The sequence below is a fragment of the Melanerpes formicivorus genome, unplaced genomic scaffold (assembly GCF_026170545.1).
Source record: "Melanerpes formicivorus ecotype bairdi unplaced genomic scaffold, bMelFor1.0.p_v2 SCAF_3, whole genome shotgun sequence".
NCBI classification, from domain to species: domain Eukaryota; kingdom Metazoa; phylum Chordata; class Aves; order Piciformes; family Picidae; genus Melanerpes; species Melanerpes formicivorus.
Genome location: NW_027142355.1, coordinates 30,959,618 through 30,980,870, shown reverse-complemented (window position 1 = coordinate 30,980,870; position 21,253 = coordinate 30,959,618). Strand labels below are relative to the sequence as shown.

Below are 21,253 nucleotides of genomic sequence, written 5' to 3'. Positions count from 1 at the left end.
GGCTAAACTGTCAGCTCATGGCTTGGACAGCAACATTATGTGTTGGGTTAGGAACTGGCTGGAGGCCCAAGCCCAGAGAGTGGTGGTGAATGGTGCTACATCCAGCTGGAGGCCAGTCACCAGTGGCATCCCCAGGGATCAGTGCTGAGCCTCATGCTCTTTAATATCTTCACTGATGATCTGAATGAGGGGATTGAGTCAGTCATCAGCAAATTTGCAGATGACACCAAGTTGGGAGCAGATGTTGATCTGTTGGAGGGCAGAAGGGCTCTGCAGAGGGACCTCGACTGACTGGACAGGTAGGCAGAGTCCAATGGGATGGCATTCAACAAATCCAAGTGCCGGGTGCTGCACTTTGGCCACAACAACCCCATGGAGAGCTACAGGCTGGGGTCAGAGTGGCTGGAGAGCTGCCACACAGAAAGGGACCTGGGGGTACTGATTGACCCCTGTCTAAACATGAGCCAGCAGTGTGCCCAGGTGGCCAGGAGGGCCAGTGGCATCCTGGCCTGCATTAAGAATGGTGTGGCCAGCAGGAGCAGGAAAGTCATTGTGCCCCTGTACTCTGCACTGGTTAGGCCACACCTTGAGTCCTGTGTCCAGTTCTGGGCCCCTCAGTTTAAGGACATTGAGGCACTTGAACATGTCCAGAGAAGGGCAACAAGGCTGGGGAGAGGCCTTGAACACAAGCCCTACAAGGAGAGGCTGAGGGAGCTGGGATTGTTTAGCCTGGAGAAGAAGAGGCTCAGGGGAGACCTCATTGCTCTGTACAACTACCTGAAGGGAGGTTGTAGCCAGGAAGGGGTTGGTCTCTTCTCTCTAGCAACCAGAACCAGAACAAGAGGACACAGTCTCAAGCTGCACCAGGGGAAGTTTAGGCTCGAGGTGACGAGAAAGTTCTTCACGGAGAGAGTCATTAGCCATTGGAATGTGCTGCCCAGGGAGGTGGTGGAGTCGCCATCCCTGGAGGTGTTCAAGAGGGGACTGGACGTGGCACTTGGTGCCATGGTCTAGTCATGAGGTATTGGGTGACAGGTTGGACTTGATCTTTGAGGTCTCTTCCAACCTTGGTGATACTGTGATTTTATTCATCTGTCTCATTTTGTATTTATCTAGATGCTGTGTTATGTATTTGAATTTCTCCTGCTTGAAAATATTAAAAAGAGAATGAAACTGGTTTTCCCAGTTTCCAACACCTCCTTTCTAGAGCTAATTTCTGGCTCTGCAAGCCTAAGTCCTGAGATTCTCCTACCTTTCATGGATCATCAATGATTCAGGCTGGATGAGGCTCTGGCCAGCCTGATCTAGTGTGGGGTGTCCCTGCCCATGGCAGGGGGGTTGGAACTAGATGATCCTTGTGGTCCCTTCCAACCCTGAATGATACTATGATACTATGATATTTAGAACATTGACACAAAGGGCAGGGCAAAGGTAACACATTACACCTAACTTCTGGTCTGGGATTGTAGAATTACTGGAGTGCAGCGATTTTACTTTGGTCCTTAATCTTGAGATGAGAGTTGCCTTCCAGATCAGCTGAGGTTTCTTGATAGACATTAGCAACAAATTAAAGACTGCTGCAGAAATCAAAATGGCACCCTGTCATTCTCTCCCCACCATCACATTCTTTCTATAACATTAAACACAGCCAAGCCCAGGTTTTAGTCCAAGTTTTGTCTGTGTGAATGCTGCACAATTCAAACTAGCAGCTGGTCTTGATTGCTGTGAAACTGCTTTTCATGGTTCTGAGCTTACTTAGACAATCAGCAGAAAAAATGGCTTGGCATGTGGGAATCAAATCTTTAGTCTCTACTAATTGTAATGTTGCAACATTAGAACAAAATAAATTATAGTTATCAGTGGTGATGCAATACTCAGTGCATATGATTTAAAATGCAAAGAAACAATACAAAAAAATGTCTAACTACACTACAACATATATTTTTCAATTCCAAGTAACAGAGGAAACAAAGTAGCTGCTCAGTATCATGAGTATTTATTTATCTTCTAAATGTTACATACAAATGCTATTTATACTTATTTGCCAACACTGAATAAACAGTCAGTATAAGCAAATTAAAAACAATGAACTACTACTTATAGAATAGAATAAACCAAACTGGAAGAGACCTTCAAGATCATCGCGTCCAACCTATCAACTAATCCAACCCACCTAATCAGCTAAACCACGGCACCAAGCACCCTGATAGGGTCCTGATAGACATAGGTAAATGACTAGGCACATATATAGATTAAAAATAAAATAAAAGCATCCTTGTCACTATTTATCTATGTATTTTCCTTTTAATGAGAAGAAATTTTAGCAAGTTTTGTTCTCAAAAGCTTTTCATATCACAAAAGCATTTGTTCAAGGAGGTCAAAATTAAACTACCCCATGCTACAATGCGGTCATTTAATAACAATAGAGAAAAAGAGGGGTTTTTCCACCTTGCTACAGTCAATGCACGCTCACTTTAGGTCCCTAATGGACAAAATACCTGCATTGATGCTCCTTCCACTCTTGCTACACAGGCAACTCTGTCCAGGAAAGTCACCGTTACTGGAACAGCAACAAAGAAACCTTTAAAAAAGGCTTTCATGTACCTCTTCCCCAAACCTTGAGCCTGTGCCATAATCTGAAAAACAAGAAGTAAAGGAAGAAAAAACATGTTAGAAATCAAATTTTAAGCAAGGGCATAAGGGATGATTAATAAGGTTGAAGAATAAATTGATTCTACGATGTGTGAGGGTCTCCCAATATCCACAGTGAACACAAAAACAATTAAAATTACTGTGCACACAAGAATGAAAAAGAACTGAAATTTTCATCAGAATTTAGAAGTCTACACCACAGAAGAGAGCTTGATATTTGACATTTAACCTTTGGCTAATTTAACCATTTCTTGTGAACCTGTGCTAGGAGAAGTACCTGCTAAAAATGACTGCATAATAACAATTCAGCTAAGCAAGAAGGAAATGAACACAACCAGTCAAAAGCTAATTATGCATTTCTGGGTGGAAAAAAGGGGGGAAAAAAAAAATCAATCATCAGCTAGATTGAAATAACCAATTAGCATTCAGTTGGAGTTTACAACCAAAATTCTGTGAATTATTTTATCTCCATATGCTAGCAATTATTAGTGTGTGAACTCCAAAGACAGATTGTGTTATGTAAGGAAAAGCTGACTGTTTTCAACACATAATGTCTTTATCAGTATTTTGACAAATAAATATGCACAAATGCATCATTTCCACACTTGTGATAACTGCAAACATGTAAAATCGATTAAAATGGTCACATATATGACACAGACACGGCATAGCACAAGGACACCTTGTTCACTACGTCAAGAATTTAAAAGCACACGGTCAGACTGCGCAGCTAAGTAATGTCACATGGGATTATTCCAATCCAACTCAACATCAACAGTCTTGAAAAGAAAAATACCCCACCTCCAAAGCACATTCAAACACAAGTTGTTTGACCATATTACTTATACCTGTGAAAAGCAAGCTGAATATCTAGGTACTGCTGGAAAGGTACAAGACTGTTTTACACGACTGCAGTTTCAAAGTAAGTAAGGAGTGCTGTCCTTCACCTATTGGCAAATCCAATTTAAACTGATGTTTCTGACTAATGAACTCCTGGTAGACCCTGCACAGTATCAGTTTGTGGAGACCTTGCTCCCTCTATCTCATCTTAACTCCAACAGACAATCATAAGAGAAATCAGACTGTGCTCTGAATTTTGGAGTCTTTCCCTGTTTTTAATATTCACAAACAGAGAGTTATTTTTCAACTAAAATAATGGAAATCATCGATATGTGAAGTTTTGGTTGATACTCTTACAAACAGAATATTTGGAATTTAACAATACAGTCATTTTTTTCTTTGTTGCATTTTCAGAAATATGGAAGTGATGAACTACTTCTATGCAAAATACAAATTCAGACCACTCTGATGAAAGGCAATATTTCTGTCACAGATATGATTTCTTTATTCTCCCAGTTGTAGAACTAAGGAAACCTAGTTCTACAAAGTAAGCCATCAAGATATTCTTTACTAACATCCTTTCTAGATATTAATAACTTTGCAGTGACAAGGTCTGTCTCCTAAATACAGGAACATCTTTACTGTTATGCCTGATAGGCACTTTCACAATGTTGTAAATCTCTTTTCTTTTTTCTTTCTCTTTTAAGTGGAAATACTTCACCATCATCTGTAACTCCTGCTTAATACTTACAATTCAATTACATTTCCTTTCTGCATATTTCATGTAAACATTTTCAATTTGCATCATTTCACAGAGTTTGAAATTGGTTATGAAATAGAATAAAAACCTCATCAGTTCAGGACAAATGTTTAAATGCTTTCCTTTCAGCTTATTGTTTAAGAATACATTGTTCGAATCAATTCACCTAAACAGACTATTGCCTCAGTCTGCATAGATTTACCTTTAGATTATTCCACATAAAAACAGACTCTGTAAAAACCAGGGGTTTGCCTGGTGTTTGACAAATTATACCATTTCATACACCTTAACACTCTTTTCTGAACTTCACCTCTCAATTTTTCTGTCTGGAATTCTACTTTTCTGCTATAAGGTCTGGCATATCTCAGACCTCCTCCCCTGAGACTTTCCACAAAAACATATCTACCATGTTCTTTGTAGCCATTCTTTGAGCTGAAAGACATTGTCTGGCAGGTGTAGCATAGTATTACTGATTTATGATTAAAAACAAAAAAACAACAACCACCCTTCAAGAAATCAGACAAATGTACTTACCCTTTAAATTCCTTACATTCAAACCTGTTTCTCATTAAAAATGAAGCATGAATGTTCAGTTCATCCCTTCTATTAAAACCACTAACAGATCATGTTATAAACTTCTTGCAAAAGCCCCATGCTGCTATCTACAGAAAAATCTAGCATCTGAAGAAAAGCAATTGATCAGACAATCCACAGGAGACCAACCATATGCTCCTGGAACTACGAGCTAATTAATAGTGACACAGAATCTAGCAACCAGGTTAAAACAGTCAAGACAAAATGCTACATTCTCAGTACACCACTTGGCCAAGGCAACACTGGGAGTATTAAATGGCTGCAGACAAATCTGGGAGCTCAGGTCCTACCTTTGTATTTTTGGACACATGTAGTATATTAGAAGACACAATATGAATAAAGATGAGGGGGAAAACACTAACAGCATCCCCATCAGTAATTGATTTGCAAAAGCCACCAAAGCCAACATCAGCTGTTGTGCTGAAAAATTTCTCTACTTGCCATGAAATTTTTATCTTCTGTCTTTCCTTCTTTCATTTGTCCCTCCCTCCCTGTGAGCATGCCTGTAGATTATTCTACTCTACTGCAGGAGCAACTTCTTCCCAAAAGACAGCACATATATGCACACACATATTAAACAGTCTGAGAAGACTTACAAACAAATCTGTCTTTAACCCTATATCCATATAACAAAACATCTCACAGATGAGTCTACACATTTCTACCAGGTATATTTCATAAGTTTGTCTCCCCAAAACACAGTCAGGCATTTACCGATGGATAAGTACTTTCACATGCAGTGTTGCCATGCAACTGTTGACACAAAAGTTCATCATCCATCTGCCAGCAAATAGAAGGTTAACTATCACTCTTTCAGTAAGAGGGGCTTCAAGATGGCTTCTGTTACCACAGGGAAAGGAAGAGCTTGAATGTAGGCATCATACGGTTTGCAGCACTATCTTCTACTAGTAACTGTACATGTCAATGAATAATCCTCAACTGGTCACTATTGTCTGATGGAAATGTGCAGTGCTTTCATATAGTTCACAGTATCACAGTATCACAGTATAACTAAGGTTGGAAGAGACCTCGAGGATCATCGAGTCCAACCTGTCACCACAGACCTCATGACTAGACCATGGCACCAAGTGCCACGTCCAATCTCCTCTTGAACACCTCCAGGGACGGTGACTCCACCACCTCCCTGGGCAGCCCATTCCAATGACGAACGACTCGCTCGGTGAAGAACTTTCTCCTCATCTCGAGTCTAAACCTCCCCTGGCACAGCTTGAGACTGTGTCCCCTTGTTCTGGTGCTGGTTGCCTGGGAGAAGAGACCAACCCCTTCCTGGCTACAACCACCTTTCAGGTTGTTGTAGAGGGCAATGAGGTCTCCCCTGAGCCTCCTCTTCTCCAGGCTAAACAATCCCAGCTCCCTCAGCCTCTCCTCATAGGGCTTGTGCTCAAGGCCTCTCTCCAGCCTTGTTGCCCTTCTCTGGACACGTTCAATTGTCTCAATGTCCTTCTTAAACTGAGGGGCCCAGAAGCGGACACAGTACTCAAGGTGCAGCCTAACCAATGCAGAGTACAGGGGCACAATGAGTTCCCTGCTCCTGCTGGCCACACTATTCCTAATGCAGGCCAGTAGGTGGTCTTAGGAGAAAAGAAGGAGAAAGGGTAGTGATAAGCACTTACTGCAATTCCAAGAAAGAATTTAGAATAGTAAAGGGGAGATTAAAAAAAATATATATCCTTACAATTTTATTTTTTTTTAAAGAAAAAAGAAAAACACAACCAATCTTCTGGTTGAAGTCTTTATTTAAACATACAGAAAATGTCAGATAGCTATGACTCCTGGAGATAATATTCTGCTTTTAGAGATTATATATTGCTGAGTATTGTATATTGGTGTTCCCTAATTAACTATTTTATTGGAAAACATATTCAATTTTGAGACAAATCTGTGAAAATTACTGGAATAAACATTGCTATAACATTCTCAGATTTCAGTTTAATACATTTTCTCTATATTGTAAAGAAATGTAGACATATATATTTTAGTCACATTAATTTCAAATTTATGCTATAGAAAAGCTCTATTTCATGTTAATTCTAACAGAAGTCTGGTTTTCTAGATCAAATTAATGAGTTAAAAAATTATGCTTAAGTGCCATGTGTGCCTGTAATTTATATATAAAAATGTTCAAGTCCAATGTTCAAAGTGAATTACTAATTGTAGCAAGGTTGAAATTACTACTTCCAAGTCTCTAATCTAGTTTACTTTTAGAATCTGAGGTTACAAAGTTACTCCTAATGCTCTTTTAAATAGCATTAATTATTTCTTACAGCAGAATATTCTCCAGAATGGATAGTCAACTTGTTAAACAGCCTTAAATCTAAAGACTCGGAGGAATTGTTGGACAGCTACAATGAACAAAAAAGTTAAGAGCAAGAAGCTATTTCACAGGTACATGAAGATGTGCTAAGTTTGAAAGACACAACATGATTTCCTAATATATAAGCACAAAAAGATCACAGTTAAATATATTAACTTGCCAATTCATCCAACTAATAAATCATTATGTAACAGTTGGTTCAAATGCTTTCTAAAAATGAGATCTCCATGAATTATCAATCATTAATGATGCTGTTTGAACTCTCTGGTTAGTAAAATTCAAAAGATTTCTAAAATATCTGTATATTTTAAGAGCCTCATGTTTCCACAGCAAAATTCTGAAATCTGGTGTCTGGTTTATCCTGACAGCTTGGTTAAATGCATGCCAGTGAAGCAGGATTCTTTGCTGAAAAAAGATCATTTCACCAACACCTATTTCTGGATCTCCACCCAGTCAGTGACACCTTCAAATAAGGTCAACAAATTCCAACATTTAAAAGATGACATAAAAAAGCCAAATACAGGAAGCACAGAAAACATAATTGAGAGATGCATACACTTCTCATAATTTATAAATTAAGCTAGGTTTAGGTTAAAAAAAAAACCAAACAAAGCAAACCAAAAAAACCCACAATAACTCTGTAAAACTTACAAACTTCAAAGCAGTAACCTTGAAAACTTGTTTGAAATGGCAACATGGACAAGAAAAATCCAAGATCAAAAATGCCAGCATATAGCAGGTCAAAGCACTAAGAATTTCACATTGTGCAGCTCAGAGATTAAGGCAGATGGAGCACAGCATTATCTGGACTGAAGTATTTGGTGCACAAAAGGTCCAGGGATTATAATGAGCCTCTCGTGGGTACTACAGCATATGGAGCAGAGATGCTATTTAGATAGCTCTCTATGTATAAAATGTTTATTTTTCCTTGCACTTGCCTGCACATTAGAAGACACTGTTTATCAAACAGCCTGTAGAAAATCATCAAGCAACATTAAGAAAGCCCCAGGTTACAATGTATTTGCAAATCTAGGTATTTAAAAATTACCCACAGAAGTATGATAGGAAAAATAGCTGTAAAAACAAGGCATTAGCAACCATCCACAAAGGAAATGGTCCCTAATCTGCTTTTAAAATAAGGCATGTGAGGAAACGAGAAGAGAATTATGGCCTATATGCAAAACTACCCAGCCAAGATTGCTATGTTACATTGAAATGACCTATTTGATCTAGTTGAGAAATTAGTAACTTTACCATATCCAGTCCTCTAATCCACTGAAACAACTTTTCTGTCCATCGCAATATGCATCTTTCCATAACTCAATGGCACCACACTAGAACTCAGGCATGCATCTTTTGCAAAGAAACACTTCCATAATAGAAAATACCAAAACATATGAATGAGCTCATTTCTATTGCATCTTCTGAAATATAATATTGAGTACAAAAGCTTTCGCTGTAAGACTACTACAACTTGAAGACAAGGTTGTAGTTCGTCCAACAACTGTGATGAATTTGACGCTGCTTGGTATCAGAATCTTTTTAACGTGTACCTTTTCTACAGTTTTTCATGACACAAAGCCAGATGGAACTACTGCCATGTTGCCAGACCCTCATTTGCCAATTTAGTTGTAAATTTCAGTAACTTCTATATTATAGTCATTTTTGTGAAAGTACAAGTATGCAGACTTCTTAGTTGGCTAATTTAATTCACATAGAATTATCCAAGTACAGGCTGGTGCACACAGATACAATGGTGACAAATATCACAGAAGAATCAAAATAGCTAAGTCCATAAAAGTTTTCAGTTTAAAATAATCAAAATATATCAGTCCATTTAAGTTTTCATTTAAAAGTAATGTCTAGCTCCAGAAGGAGCTCTCATTTATCCTTCAATAAAGACAACTCCATCCTGGTATTATTCCACCATAGTGGTGACATTTCTATTCCATTAATGTATTTGTACTCTACACACAGGTTTTCTTCACAATATTCCTCATTCATATTAATCTCCTTGTATCCCCCCAGTATTCCTCATTCATATTAATCTCCTTGTATCCCCCCAGCACACAGTCATTAAGAAATAATGCTCTATTGTGCGTCTGAAAATGTCAGAGATCATAGAAATTACTGTTGTATTACTGAAGCAGCAAATCCTAACCTAATCAGCAGTTTCAGTAACTAGGTGTGTACACTCCATGTTCTGGTGTTCTCTTTCTCCTAGGTCAGTCATTTTGTCCTGATACCTAGATGTTTTGCTTGTTCCAAATGCAAAGCTGCAAATTTTGTTAGCCTCAACTCCACTATATAAAATTTTCTTACACCTTAAGTTTGGATTGAAGCAATTACCATTTCCACGTAATAGCTCCCATCATTATAAAATATGCATTTTTTTTCCAGTATACCAGAATATAGAAAACAATAGTAAAAATCCAATTCTGTAATTTTCTTACAGCTATAACATACACAGAAGTCCCAGAAGCAGACAAAAATAGATCAATACAATGAACTTTCAGCTTACAAACCACATCAAAACAAAAAAGCTTAAACCACAACAATCAGGAACCTAACCGGTCACAGAATTATTACAGGGGGTGTGTGTGTATATATGTGTGGTTCAATTTAATGTGGAACAGATTCTTCTTCTCATCTAATCTGACTACACCCTCCTGCGTCACAGTCTCAAGCTGTGCCAGGGGAGGCTTAGGCTGGATGTTAGGAAGAAGTTCTTCACAGAAAGAGAGATTTGCCATTGGAATGTGCTGCCCAGGGAGGTGGTGCAGTCACCATCACTGGAGGTGTTTAGGAAGAGACTGGATGGGGTGCTTGGTGCCATGGTTGAGTTGATTAGATGGTGCTGGGTGATAGGCTGGACTCGATGATCTCGAAGGTCTTTTTCCAGCCTGGTTAATTCTGCATTCTGTAATTCTGCACCCCATCACTGGCATCTATCTCATATACAAAGGCTCAATCCATATGTTGGTTGTGACTAGATTTAAATTAATATTGTTTATTTTTACAAATTAATTCTGTGTCTCAAGGACATGAATTCCACTCTCATAGACAATCTTGTCTTTCCAAACAAAACATTCCACTCTTCAAATATGAAGCAAAAGCAGAAGAAAATGCAACTGTAAATAAAAATTATTTTCAGCAATTAAAGTAGCAACTAGTTCAGAATGGAGAGCAATCACCTGACCCTCACTCATTCAGAATTCCATTTCACCGACATAAGCAATCAAGAAAAGGAACAGTAATACAGAATCACAGAATTATTGAGGCTGGAATAGACTTCTGAGATGATCAAGTCCAGCCTATGACCTAACACCACCACATTGACTAGACCATGTCACATCCAATCTTTCTTTAAACACCTCCAGGGATGGCGACTCCACCACCTCCCTGGGCAGTCCATTCCAGTGTCTAATAACCCTTTCCATGAGGAAGTGCTTCCAAACATCCAACCTAAACCTCCCCTGGAGCTGCTTCAGGCCATGCCCTCTCATCTTGTCGTAGGTTGGCTGGGAGAAGAACCTGACACCCACCTTACTACAATTTCCTTTCAGGTAGTTGTAGAGTGTGATAAGGTCCTCCTTGAGTCTCCTCTTCTCCAGGCTAAACAACTCCAGCTCCCTTAGCCTCTCCTCATAAGACTTTCCCTCCAGTCCCTTCCCTAGTCTTGTCGCTCTCCTCTAGACCCGCTTCAGCACCTCAATATATACTCAAAGTACACCACACTGGTTAGGCCACACCTTGAGTCCTGTGTCCAGTTCTGGGCCCCTCAGTTTAGGAAAGATAGTGACTTGCTGGAATGTGTCCAGAGAAAGACAACAAAGCTGGTGAGGGGTTGGGAGCACAGGCCCTATGAGTAGAGGCTGAGGGAGCTGGGGTTGCTTAGCCTGGAGGAGGGGAGGCTCAGAAGAGACCTTATTGCTCTCTACAACTACCTGAAGGGAGGTTGTAGCCAGACGGGGGCTGGTCTCTTCTCCCAGGCAACCAGCACCAGAACAAGAGGACACAGTCTCAAGCTGTGCCAGGGGAGGTTTAGGCTGGATGTTAGGAAGAAATTCTTCATAAAGTGATCGAGTGATTGCCCATTGGAATGGGCTGCCCGGGGAGGTGGTGGAGTCACCATCACTGGAGGTGTTTGGGAGACTTGATGGGGTGCTTGGTGCCATGGTTTAGTTGATTAGATGTTGTTGGATGATGGGTTGGACACAATGATCTTGAAGGTCTCTTCCAACCTGGTTTATTCTGTTCTATTCTAGTCTAGTCTAGTCTATTCCAAATATCTTTCTTGAAGTAAGGGGCTCAGAACTGTAAACAGTACTCAAGTTGAGGCCTCACTAGTGCTGAGTACAGGGGCAGAATTCCTTTTGGTGGATACTGCAATACAAAGAAAGATCAGTAATTGTTATAAATCAGACCTTTTCAGGGCGTTTAAACTTAATTATGTAATGCAAAGTCTTCAAGCACTATCACACAGGTGGCTGTCAGAATACCAGTTGTTCTAGCATAAAAGACACAATCATTGATTTTACTCATGTTTCTGTATCTTCAAAGAAACTAATAATCATTAACTTACATTGTACATAAAGGACAGCACTAAATTACACCAGTTTTGAAGCACAAGTATCAGCGTAATTAGCTTCTTGCAAATGAAAGTTCTGTGTTGCCTCTCAGATTAAAGATTCAATACATGCAAATTAAGTTAATTTTATAAATTGATCTGAAGTGCCCTTTACAAACAACTGTCAGCTGCTGTTATGTTTAGTCTTGAGTAGACAGCATAAATGAGGTATTGCTTCCAAACTCACTAAGTCTGTAAATCATATTTACAGTAAACAATAGCATAACCTTTGATGTTTAATTAAGTTTTGAATATATCTAGTCAACACTGCATTCTTTCAAGTACCATGAAACTGTCTTGTTAGTCAGAATCACTGAATCACTTAAGTTGGAAACCACCTTTAAGATCATTGAGTCCAACCACCCATCGTTATCAAGAATCAGACCTGGGCAAAAACTACCAGAAAAAGGGAAATATTCAGTTTTAACCAACACATATGTAATGCTATGTATTCATATAACATTCAATAGGCAGCCTAAAAATAATAGTATTCAGTTCAAAACACAAATATTGTCAGAAACAAACTCTTCTATAAGTTTTTGCATTTGGATTAAGAAAAAGGAAGTTAAGTGCAGGACAGGAGTTTATTTTAGCCTAAGGGAAAATAAAATGAGTATAAAGAAGAAATAGGTTCTCAGATACAAATCTTTCTGGTATGCAAGTATGCATCAGGCATATAAGGACTCAATAACAACTGACAAATATTTATCACGGCACAAATAAATAATTTTATAGGAAATAACAGAACAGGCCCCTCACTACAAGGACACTGAGATGCTGGAGTGTGTCCAGAGAAGGGCAGGGAGGCTTGAGAAGGGCCTGAAGCACATGAACTACAAGGAGCATCTGAGGGAGCCGGGGGTGTTCAGCCTAGTGGAGGCCAAGGGGAAACCTCATTGCTCTCTACAACTACCTGTAGGGAGGTTGCAGTGATGAGGGGGCCAACTTCTTCTCTTTGGTGGCAAGTGACAGAACCAGAAGAAATGGTTTCAAGCTGCGCCAGAGGAGATTTAGGCTGGATGCTAAGAAACATTTCTTCAGTGAAAGGGTTATCAAACACTGGAATTGTATGCCCAGGGCAGTGGCGTAGTCACCATCCTGGAGGTGTTTAAGTAGCATGTGGACCTGGTACTTAGGGACATGGTTTATGTTGACCCTTCAGTGCTGGGTTGAGGGTTGGACGGGATGGTCACAGTATCAAAGTATAACTAAGGTTGGAAGAGACCTCGAGGATCATCGAGTCCAACCTATCAACACAGACCCCATGACTAGACCATGGCACCAAGTGCCACATCCAATCCTCTCTTGAACACCTCCAGGGACGGTGACTCCACCACCTCCCTGGGCAGCACATTCCAATGACGAACAACTTGCTCGGTGAAGAACTTTCTCCTCACCTCGAGTTTAAACCTCCCCTGGTGCAGCTTCAGACTGTGTCCCCTTGTTCTGGTGCTGGTTGCCTGGGAGAAGAGACCAACCCCTTCCTGGCTACAACCACCTTTCAGGTAGTTGTAGAGGGCAATGAGGTCACCCCTGAGCCTCCTCTTCTCCAGGCTAAACAATCCCAGCTCCCTCAGCCTCTCCTCATAGGGCTTGTGTTCAAGGCCTCTCCCCAGCCTTGTTGCCCTTCTCTGGACATGTTCAAGTGCCTCGATGTCCTTTATTGGTCTTTGAAGTTTCTTCCAACTGGATGTATTCTGTATTTTCCATTTTCAGTATACTTTACCAAAAGTTACTAGTTTTCCCCTGACTACCATAAAGGCTTTGTGCATACTTGCTCAAAACAGGGGAGAGTTGACTCCCCAGTATAACATTCCCATGAAACCTAGCAGTAAGCCCAGACTGACCAAGTAGTTACTATTTACTGTCTACGGCATACTAATAAACTAAATGTACCAACTCATATGCAAAATTGTACCTTCAAAAATTAACTTCCTTTATTTTTAACATTCAGGTTTTATCCTTGAACATCAGAGGTCACTGTGGGACTTCAAAGGGCATACCTAGTGTACTCCATAATATCCGTTCACCACCATATTGAGTCTGGGATTTGTTTTAAATTCAACTGCCATGTAAATTTCTCAGGTCTGAAGAATAAACAAAGAAACTAAACCATCTGCGTAAGGATCCAAGTATTCCAGAAATAACTGCAATCTGTGGCACACTGGTCAGCTCAGAAGATCTCAGTGCAAAATTCCAACTGTGTCTGTAAAACCATTCGAATCTGAAAATTACATAGCTCAGCATGATTTAAATATTACTCGTGTGGATTTGAATACCACCCACTACTGTACTATGTCAATAGTTATTTCCCATCAATTCCAGAAGTAAATTTATTTTGGTAACAAAATACAAGTTAAAAAGGAGAATCTGTCATTTCAAAAGTAAAAGAAATCTCAGACTCATTGAAATCTTTCAACCACAGTAGTTTCAAATGTTACATTTTTTTCACAAAGCTGCATATTGCAAAAAGTCTAAAGTCTTTTAAAGAAATTACTTTGTTTAACCTGAAAATCCCAAAGAGTTTTTGTTTTCTAAGGCTATTCTGTTGACAAATCATTTCTAGTCTCTCCCTAACTGAAGAATGAACAAGTATGTATGATGTATGCTTTTGGGGGGATACAAAGAAAAAAAAAATGTGGTGATAGAAGAAAATTATCAAGGGATCAAGCTTTCCTAGATCACCTCTCTCTTTTTCGGTATCTCAGCATACTTAGTTAATTCCACAGAACAGTAATGACACAAACAAACCCAAACAAACAAACACCTCCAGTAGAATACTGGTTAGAGTCTAGTTGTTGTTCAGCTGCAGTTTTGCTATCTAATCGTTTCAATGACTTCCAAAAAAAAAGATTTTTCCTTGAAAAAAGGTAAGAACACCGCATAGATATGTCCAGGAAGCAGCTGAATCTCTTCTGCTTCAAGCATTGTGGCCTTTATACAGAGAAGCATTAAACTAATAGCAGATTGAAGGCCAACAACCCGACATGGAAAAGTAGCCACTTCACAGGAAGTTGCATTATAGACCAAAATAACAATTATCTCTCACATGTCCAGGATATAGACTACCAGGAAAACCACTCCATCAGGGTACTAGAAAATCACCATTAACAGACGAAATACAAGATTTAATACAAATCTAATAAAATAATGTATTTTTAAGTAAGAATTGCACCCAGACCACAAGTATGCACAGTGTTAAGTCCTAGTTACACAATTTTCCACGCCATGGTTCCCTCTTCTGCCTTGCAGTTTAGCCACGAGCGTTTCCCATTAATGACCACTTCCACACACTATTGGCTTTGCCATTTATGTTTACTTCAGTCCCCTCCGACTGAGCATTAATAGATGGGTAACTTAAAGGCAGGAAGAACACGGCAAAATCCTACACCAAACAGGCGGCGGCGAGACCGCGGGCATGTGGAGCAGGTGAGAGACACTCGGCTGCCCGTGGCTACCACTTGCCGCTACAGGGCTGCTGCAGGCTGCTGCAGGCTGCTGCCAGGCTGCAGGCGTAGCGCCCAGTGGGGCCGCGTCTAACCACGTGCCCGCTACCGCCAGCAGACGCCCGCCGCCGCGCTCCGCTCGTTACATTGCACCGCCGCCAGCCCCGCTGCAACCCATGGGACACCCCACCCAACAGCGGACACTGGGGCGTCTGCTTCCCTTCAGTACAAACTTCCTCCTCACCCACCCCGCCAACAGTACCCGCAGTCTGCCCAGCCCCGCCCCACGGCCGCCGGCTCGCCCAGAGGGCCCCCTCGGCAGAAGGATGCTCTCCGCCTGCCGGCGAGGCAGAGGTCGGAGAGGGTCGGAGAGGGGCGGAGAGGGACGGAGTGGGGCGGGGCCCGGGGGGGCGGCACCGAGAGCGTGGCGCGAGCTGGTGCGGGGGTGTGCTCACGGCCCAGCCTACCGTGCGACATGCGTCCTTTCCCCCCCCCCCGCCTTCACGTATGTCCCCACTCCCTCCTCCACCACGAAGCCTCGCCACCCTCTTCCCCCGCCATTTCTTCGCGCCGCCACACACTGCCCGCCGCGACTTTCCGCGGTCTGAGCCCGCCCGGCTTCCGTTGCCCCGCCCGCCGTTCCTACCCGCTTACCCTTTCCTCCCTTCCGCGAAGGGCGGGCTGGTAGGGCGTTCGCCGTGCGCGAGCCGCCCACTGTCACGTGGGCTAGCGGCTGCGGCGGCGAGTGGAGGCCGCGGGACCCGCCGGGGCAGGGCAACCGTGCAGCCTCAGAGTGGCGGACTCGGAGCCTGGCCTGCTCTGCCCTGCTCGGCGGCTGAGCTGTGGCCGTGCACCAAAGCTCGTGAGGGACGCTCAGCTGCAGGCAGTAGTGCCAAGTGGGTCCGGCGTGTTACGGGCGTTGCTCTGCCGGTGGCATGGCCTGGCTGGTTTACTTGGCGTCAGGCGTACAGCAGATGTACCTTTGCCAAAAAAAAACCCCACAAAAGTTCTTGGCCTGGAGTTTGTTGTTATTATTAATAACGTCTGTTTTTACAGCTTTGTAGGAGTCCCCAAAAATGTGAGGCCATTGGATTGCAGCAGTGATTTCCTTCAGTGATGACGGGGATCAAAACACACAAGGACGTTACTACTGTGGCAGTTGGATAAATATAAGCTGGTTTAACATAATAGTATGAATCAGTTCTGCATGTGTTGCAGTCCACTCAAAAAGGGATTTTTGTCCAGCTGAGAAGTTCCCATAGGGCATACCAGATTTTTGCATGGACTGACAGCATATCAGAACTGGCTGCATTGTACTTCCAATAATGTCATGAATGGAGGATTATTTTTCCTGTCTGGTGCAAATGGATACACCAGAGGTTGATTTTGCAGAGTATTTGGTTATTTTCATTACCTGCCATAGTAAGTGTAGGTGTCATAGTCTGAAGCAGGTGATCGTTACTTGCCTCAAAGAGTTCATGAACAATTTCATGGCAGAGAAATCCGTTAAGGTTTATTATGTGCAAACTGCCTCTGGCTCAGGAGTGTCCTAACTAGATGCTGGGAGATACTTCGAGTAAGGTTGTTTTCAGAAACAATGTGACACCTCTGTAGCCAGTTATTTGTAATTTGTTACTAAAATGTTATTTTGGGGTTCAAAAATAAAGTTGTTTATAATTGAAATTACCTTGATTTTGAAGCACAGCTATGGAAATAATGCATAGTTATCTGTATTGTGACCACATCGTTCAGTAGGTAAAATAGTCTTTCCACAGTTTTTGAGAAGGGAATCAACTATCTTACAAGACAATACCATACAGAAAGTAAAAAAAATAGAATAGAATAGAAATAGAAATGAATAGAAATAGAAATTAGAATAGAATAGAATAGAATAGAATAGAATAGAATAGAATAGAATAGAATAGAATAGAATAGAATAGAATAGAATAGAATAGAATAGAATAGAATAGGTTGGGAAAGACTTTCAAGATCATTGTGTCCAACCTATTATCCAACACCACCCAACCAACTAAACCATGCAACCAAGCACCCTGTCAAGTCTCCTGAACACCCCCAATGACAGTGACTCCACCACCTCCCCGGGCAGCCCATTCCAATGGGTAATCACTCTCTCTTTATAGAAGTTTTTCCTAACATGCAACCTAAACCTCCCCTGGCACAGCTTGAGACTGTGTCCTCTTGTGCTGGTATTGGCTGCCTGGGAGAAGAGACCAACCCCTTCCTGGCTACAACCACCCTTCAGGTGGTTGTAGAGAGCAATAAGGTCACCCCTGAGTCTCCTCTTCTCCAGGCTGAGCAACCCAAGCTCCCTCAGCCTCTCCTCATAGGGCTTGTGTTCCAAGCCCCTCACCAACTTTGTTGCCCTTCTCTGGACACGCTCCAGCAAGTCAACATCCTTCCTAAACTGAGGGGCCCAGAACTGGAATGAACTGAATTGGATGGTACACTCTAAGGTCCTTTTTTCATATGAGGCTGTTGAAATACATGTATATATAACTTACAAAATTTCTTGTTGCACACTATTCCAAAACAACATACCAAAACACATACCCTTTCAAAGCTGAACCTTCTTACTGCTTTTAATCCTTAAAACAGCATTTACACCAAAAAAAAAAAAGCCAAAACATTTGTTACCTAGTGAAACCCACTTATTGTTACCCTGTTTTAGTAAGGGGGAGGGGGTGCTTGGGGGGGGGGGGTTGATTGGTTGTTTTGTGTCCTTGATAATGTTTTCAGTCAAATAATTCTTACTACTTTTGTTGTTGATTACTTTTTAAAGTGCATTCTTCCTTAACACAATAACAGTTGTGTGCTTACTATAAGATTGTAAAATAAGCATTCCAGTGCATTGAGCAGGAATAAATATAGTATTTGTCCACTGGTATCCACCATCTCCATTTTCATCACCCATAATGGAAAAATCTTATAACTGGGAAATGTTCATGAATATTGCTGCAGAACAATATTGTCCTTTCAATTGTAACATTATAGCGAAGCCCCTTATGGAAATGCGCCTCGATGTTTTCAGGCGTTCAAAACTGATGATACAAAATGTTTCCCACTGAATCTCTTCTGCTGAAATCCTCTTGACTAAAGACTTGCCGTAAGCCTCTCAAGATCAAATGATGGCTTCTCAGCAGTTTTCTTCATTTTGAAGCGGTGCGTGTGCTAAACAACTGGCAGGAAGTACCCATTCTTAGGCTTCATTTATTTGTAGATAAAGTCAATAAAAGTCGCCAGCTGCAAATGATGCATTTCCAACGTTCACACCATTTTCTAAGTATTCCTACTGCAGGTGCATTGCTACCGAGAAGTAGAGACTAGTTTATTTTGCTTTCCCCTCCAACAAATAGCTGGTGAAAATGTTCTGCTGCTTCTATGCTTTGATGCATCAGTGGCTGAAATAAAGAAAAGCCTTGCCCTTTTCACCCACCTCTTCAACTGTGTTTCAGTTGAGAGTACCATTAAAGCGTTCTTGGCAATCCATAAAACTTTTGTACCACAGCATCTGTTTGAAAGACTTCCAGCAGACTAGGACAAGCTCGATGCTAAAACCACATTTAATTGAGTTTTCCCAGCTGAATTTCGTTTTATGAGCAAATCTGTAGGAGATACCCAAGGCTTGCTCTGACTTAAGTGCCATACCTTTGTAAATACGACTATGTGTAGGGTATTTAAGGCCTGTTTATTTTCCTCCCTGTAGTAAGAGAATGAATGCTTCAGTGGTGTTAAGTGTACTGTTCCAAAGAGGTGTGTTTTGGAGGAAAACAGCCTGAGAGCACAGAAAAGGTGCCATGGGAAAAGGGCATGAGCACTGGAGGCAGGAGATCAAGAAGCCTGACAGCTTAAATGGATATTGCAGGTGAATGCTTCATAACATCCAGCTGTGGCCCCAGGGCAGCAATGAGTGGGGTGGCACAAAAGAGGACAATAAATCTTGAACTTGCTATCGTACTGGAAAAAAGGTCATTGTAGCATCTTCAGTGATACTATGTTATTACACATCACCACGTTTTATTACATGAATAGGCATCTAACCCCTAGCTACCTTCTGGGCTCTGATAATGGCTTGTGATAAAAGGTTACACAACATTTTGGTGGCTTCTTTTCTTTTCTCATTGGAAGTTTATAGTCAGTAGGAATTACCTAACCCATATATCTATCTATCTATACATATATATATGTGTATGCATGGATATAAAATGTGTATACATGTGTGTGTGTGTGTATAAAATGTAGCTCTCTACCTGTGAACTGTTTGTCTAAATTTTCTGTCAAGGAGATGACATAAGGCCCTCTTAGGACAAGATTAATCTCATTCACACATGGATGCTGTAGAAAAATCACATTTTAGAAGAGCTTGTTTCTCATCAGTTGCTATGAAGTGCACCGTGGATGACTTGTTCAGGTGTAGACATGTAGGGGAGGTTTGCTGTGGGCAGAGAAGCATCCCACCATGCCTGTGCTAGAATTCCCATGGATCCAGCTGCAAGACTACAGGCTTTACAACTGGTACCTGTGCACTTACCTGTGGTTCAGTGCTATTCACTTGTGGACACTGTTTGGACAAATATTTCTGTCCCTTGGTAATCTTTTAACCATCACACATTGTTTATGTTATGCCTCATACATTCTGACCACAGGCTGGTCAGAATAAAGTGTGTTTTGCTTCCCATTGGTCAGGCACACAGCAGAGCATAAAACTCTGTAGTGACCTCTCCATTGGGGAAAACAGAAAGAATGATATATAAGAAAATTATTTCTGAAATCCTATCATTGGTCAGTGAAACAGAGTGTCCTCAGATAACACAGGACACAGGCATAATCTTTGAAGGGCAAAAAACTACCTACAACAGCCAAATTATATTCTGTGGACTTTCCTCAAGAGTGACTATGCCCAAATTTCTCATAAGAAATTCTTGCAAGATCAAGAGTCTGGTGGCAGTGTAGGTAAAATCTAAGATCCAATAAGAGGGAGAAAATAGTACTATCACAAAGATAAAACCCAACCCAAACAAAACACTAAACCAACCAAACCTACAAACCTCAACAATTATTCTTATGAACTTCCTAACATCCACATCTCTGTCTTCTGGTGTCATGCTTACCCATTGTTGCCTCCACAGATGTTTTGGTTTGGTGCAGTGTGCTAGGAATTGTGTATTCTCTTTGTTACCTGTACAACTGGCTTCCCCAGCTCCCAGGTCTGTGTATTTTTAACTAACCACCAGTGACTTTTTTAGAGCCCTGAAGTTTCTGGTGTCATCCTGTGCCTTCCCTCACTCATGTCATTCCATGATTCCAACCCCATGCATTGCATTATTATAACAAGTAACTGCTCCTCACTGCTTATTACCACATATTATGGTTGTATCACATGATTATATAAAATTACACAAGAGTAAAATATAGACTCACAGAATAGTAAAATATCTCAAGTTGAAAGACACTCTAAAGGATCATAGGGTCCAACTCCCTGCTCCTTGCAGGACTACCTAACACTAAATCATATCATTGAGTCTTGTCCAGACGTTTCACAAACTCTGTCAGGTTTGGTACAATGACTGCTTCCCTGGAGAGTCTGTTCCAATGACTCTCCTCCACTCTCTCAGTGAAGAACCTTTTCTTAATATCCAATCTGAACTTCCCCTGATGCAGCTTCATTTCATTTCCTTATGTCCTGTCACTGGTCATCAGAGAGAGAAGATCAGCATATTAGAGAATTACTGCTCAATTAGAAAATTGTTGTTATGGGTAAACAAGGCAAAACAGCATTGCAGGCATGCTTGAAGAAATGTTACCAAAAAATTGTCCAGATTTGGTGTGTCCAGATTTGATGTGAGACTCATATTCTACTGCTAGCCCTAGGAGCTACTGGGCTACATGGCCCCTAAACATTCACAGTATTCAGAAATGTGGAAGTAACTAACATTACTTAACTCTTGATAATCTTCAATATATTTAATCAAAGAGAA

The 21,253-nt window shown here is 41.1% G+C and overlaps 1 protein-coding gene across 3 annotated transcripts in view; it reads right to left on the bottom strand.

Annotated features, from left to right (window-relative positions):
* IMMP2L (inner mitochondrial membrane peptidase subunit 2) overlaps positions 1–15,972 on the bottom strand; it is a 480,655-nt gene extending 464,683 nt beyond the window's left edge. For 2 of the 3 annotated variants that reach the window (XM_068169999.1, XM_068170001.1), the window contains exons 1-2: positions 15,912–15,972; positions 2,499–2,636 (exon numbers count right to left, since the gene is read on the bottom strand). In XM_068169999.1, coding sequence (XP_068026100.1) covers positions 2,499–2,633 — 135 coding nt within the window. In that variant the 5' untranslated portion in view covers positions 2,634–2,636; positions 15,912–15,972. Of the gene's footprint in view, positions 1–2,498; positions 2,637–15,200; positions 15,207–15,911 lie in introns of those variants that run through there. The other variant, XM_068170000.1, reaches the window with a different exon arrangement.
* Positions 15,973–21,253: the final 5,281 nt, after the last annotated feature.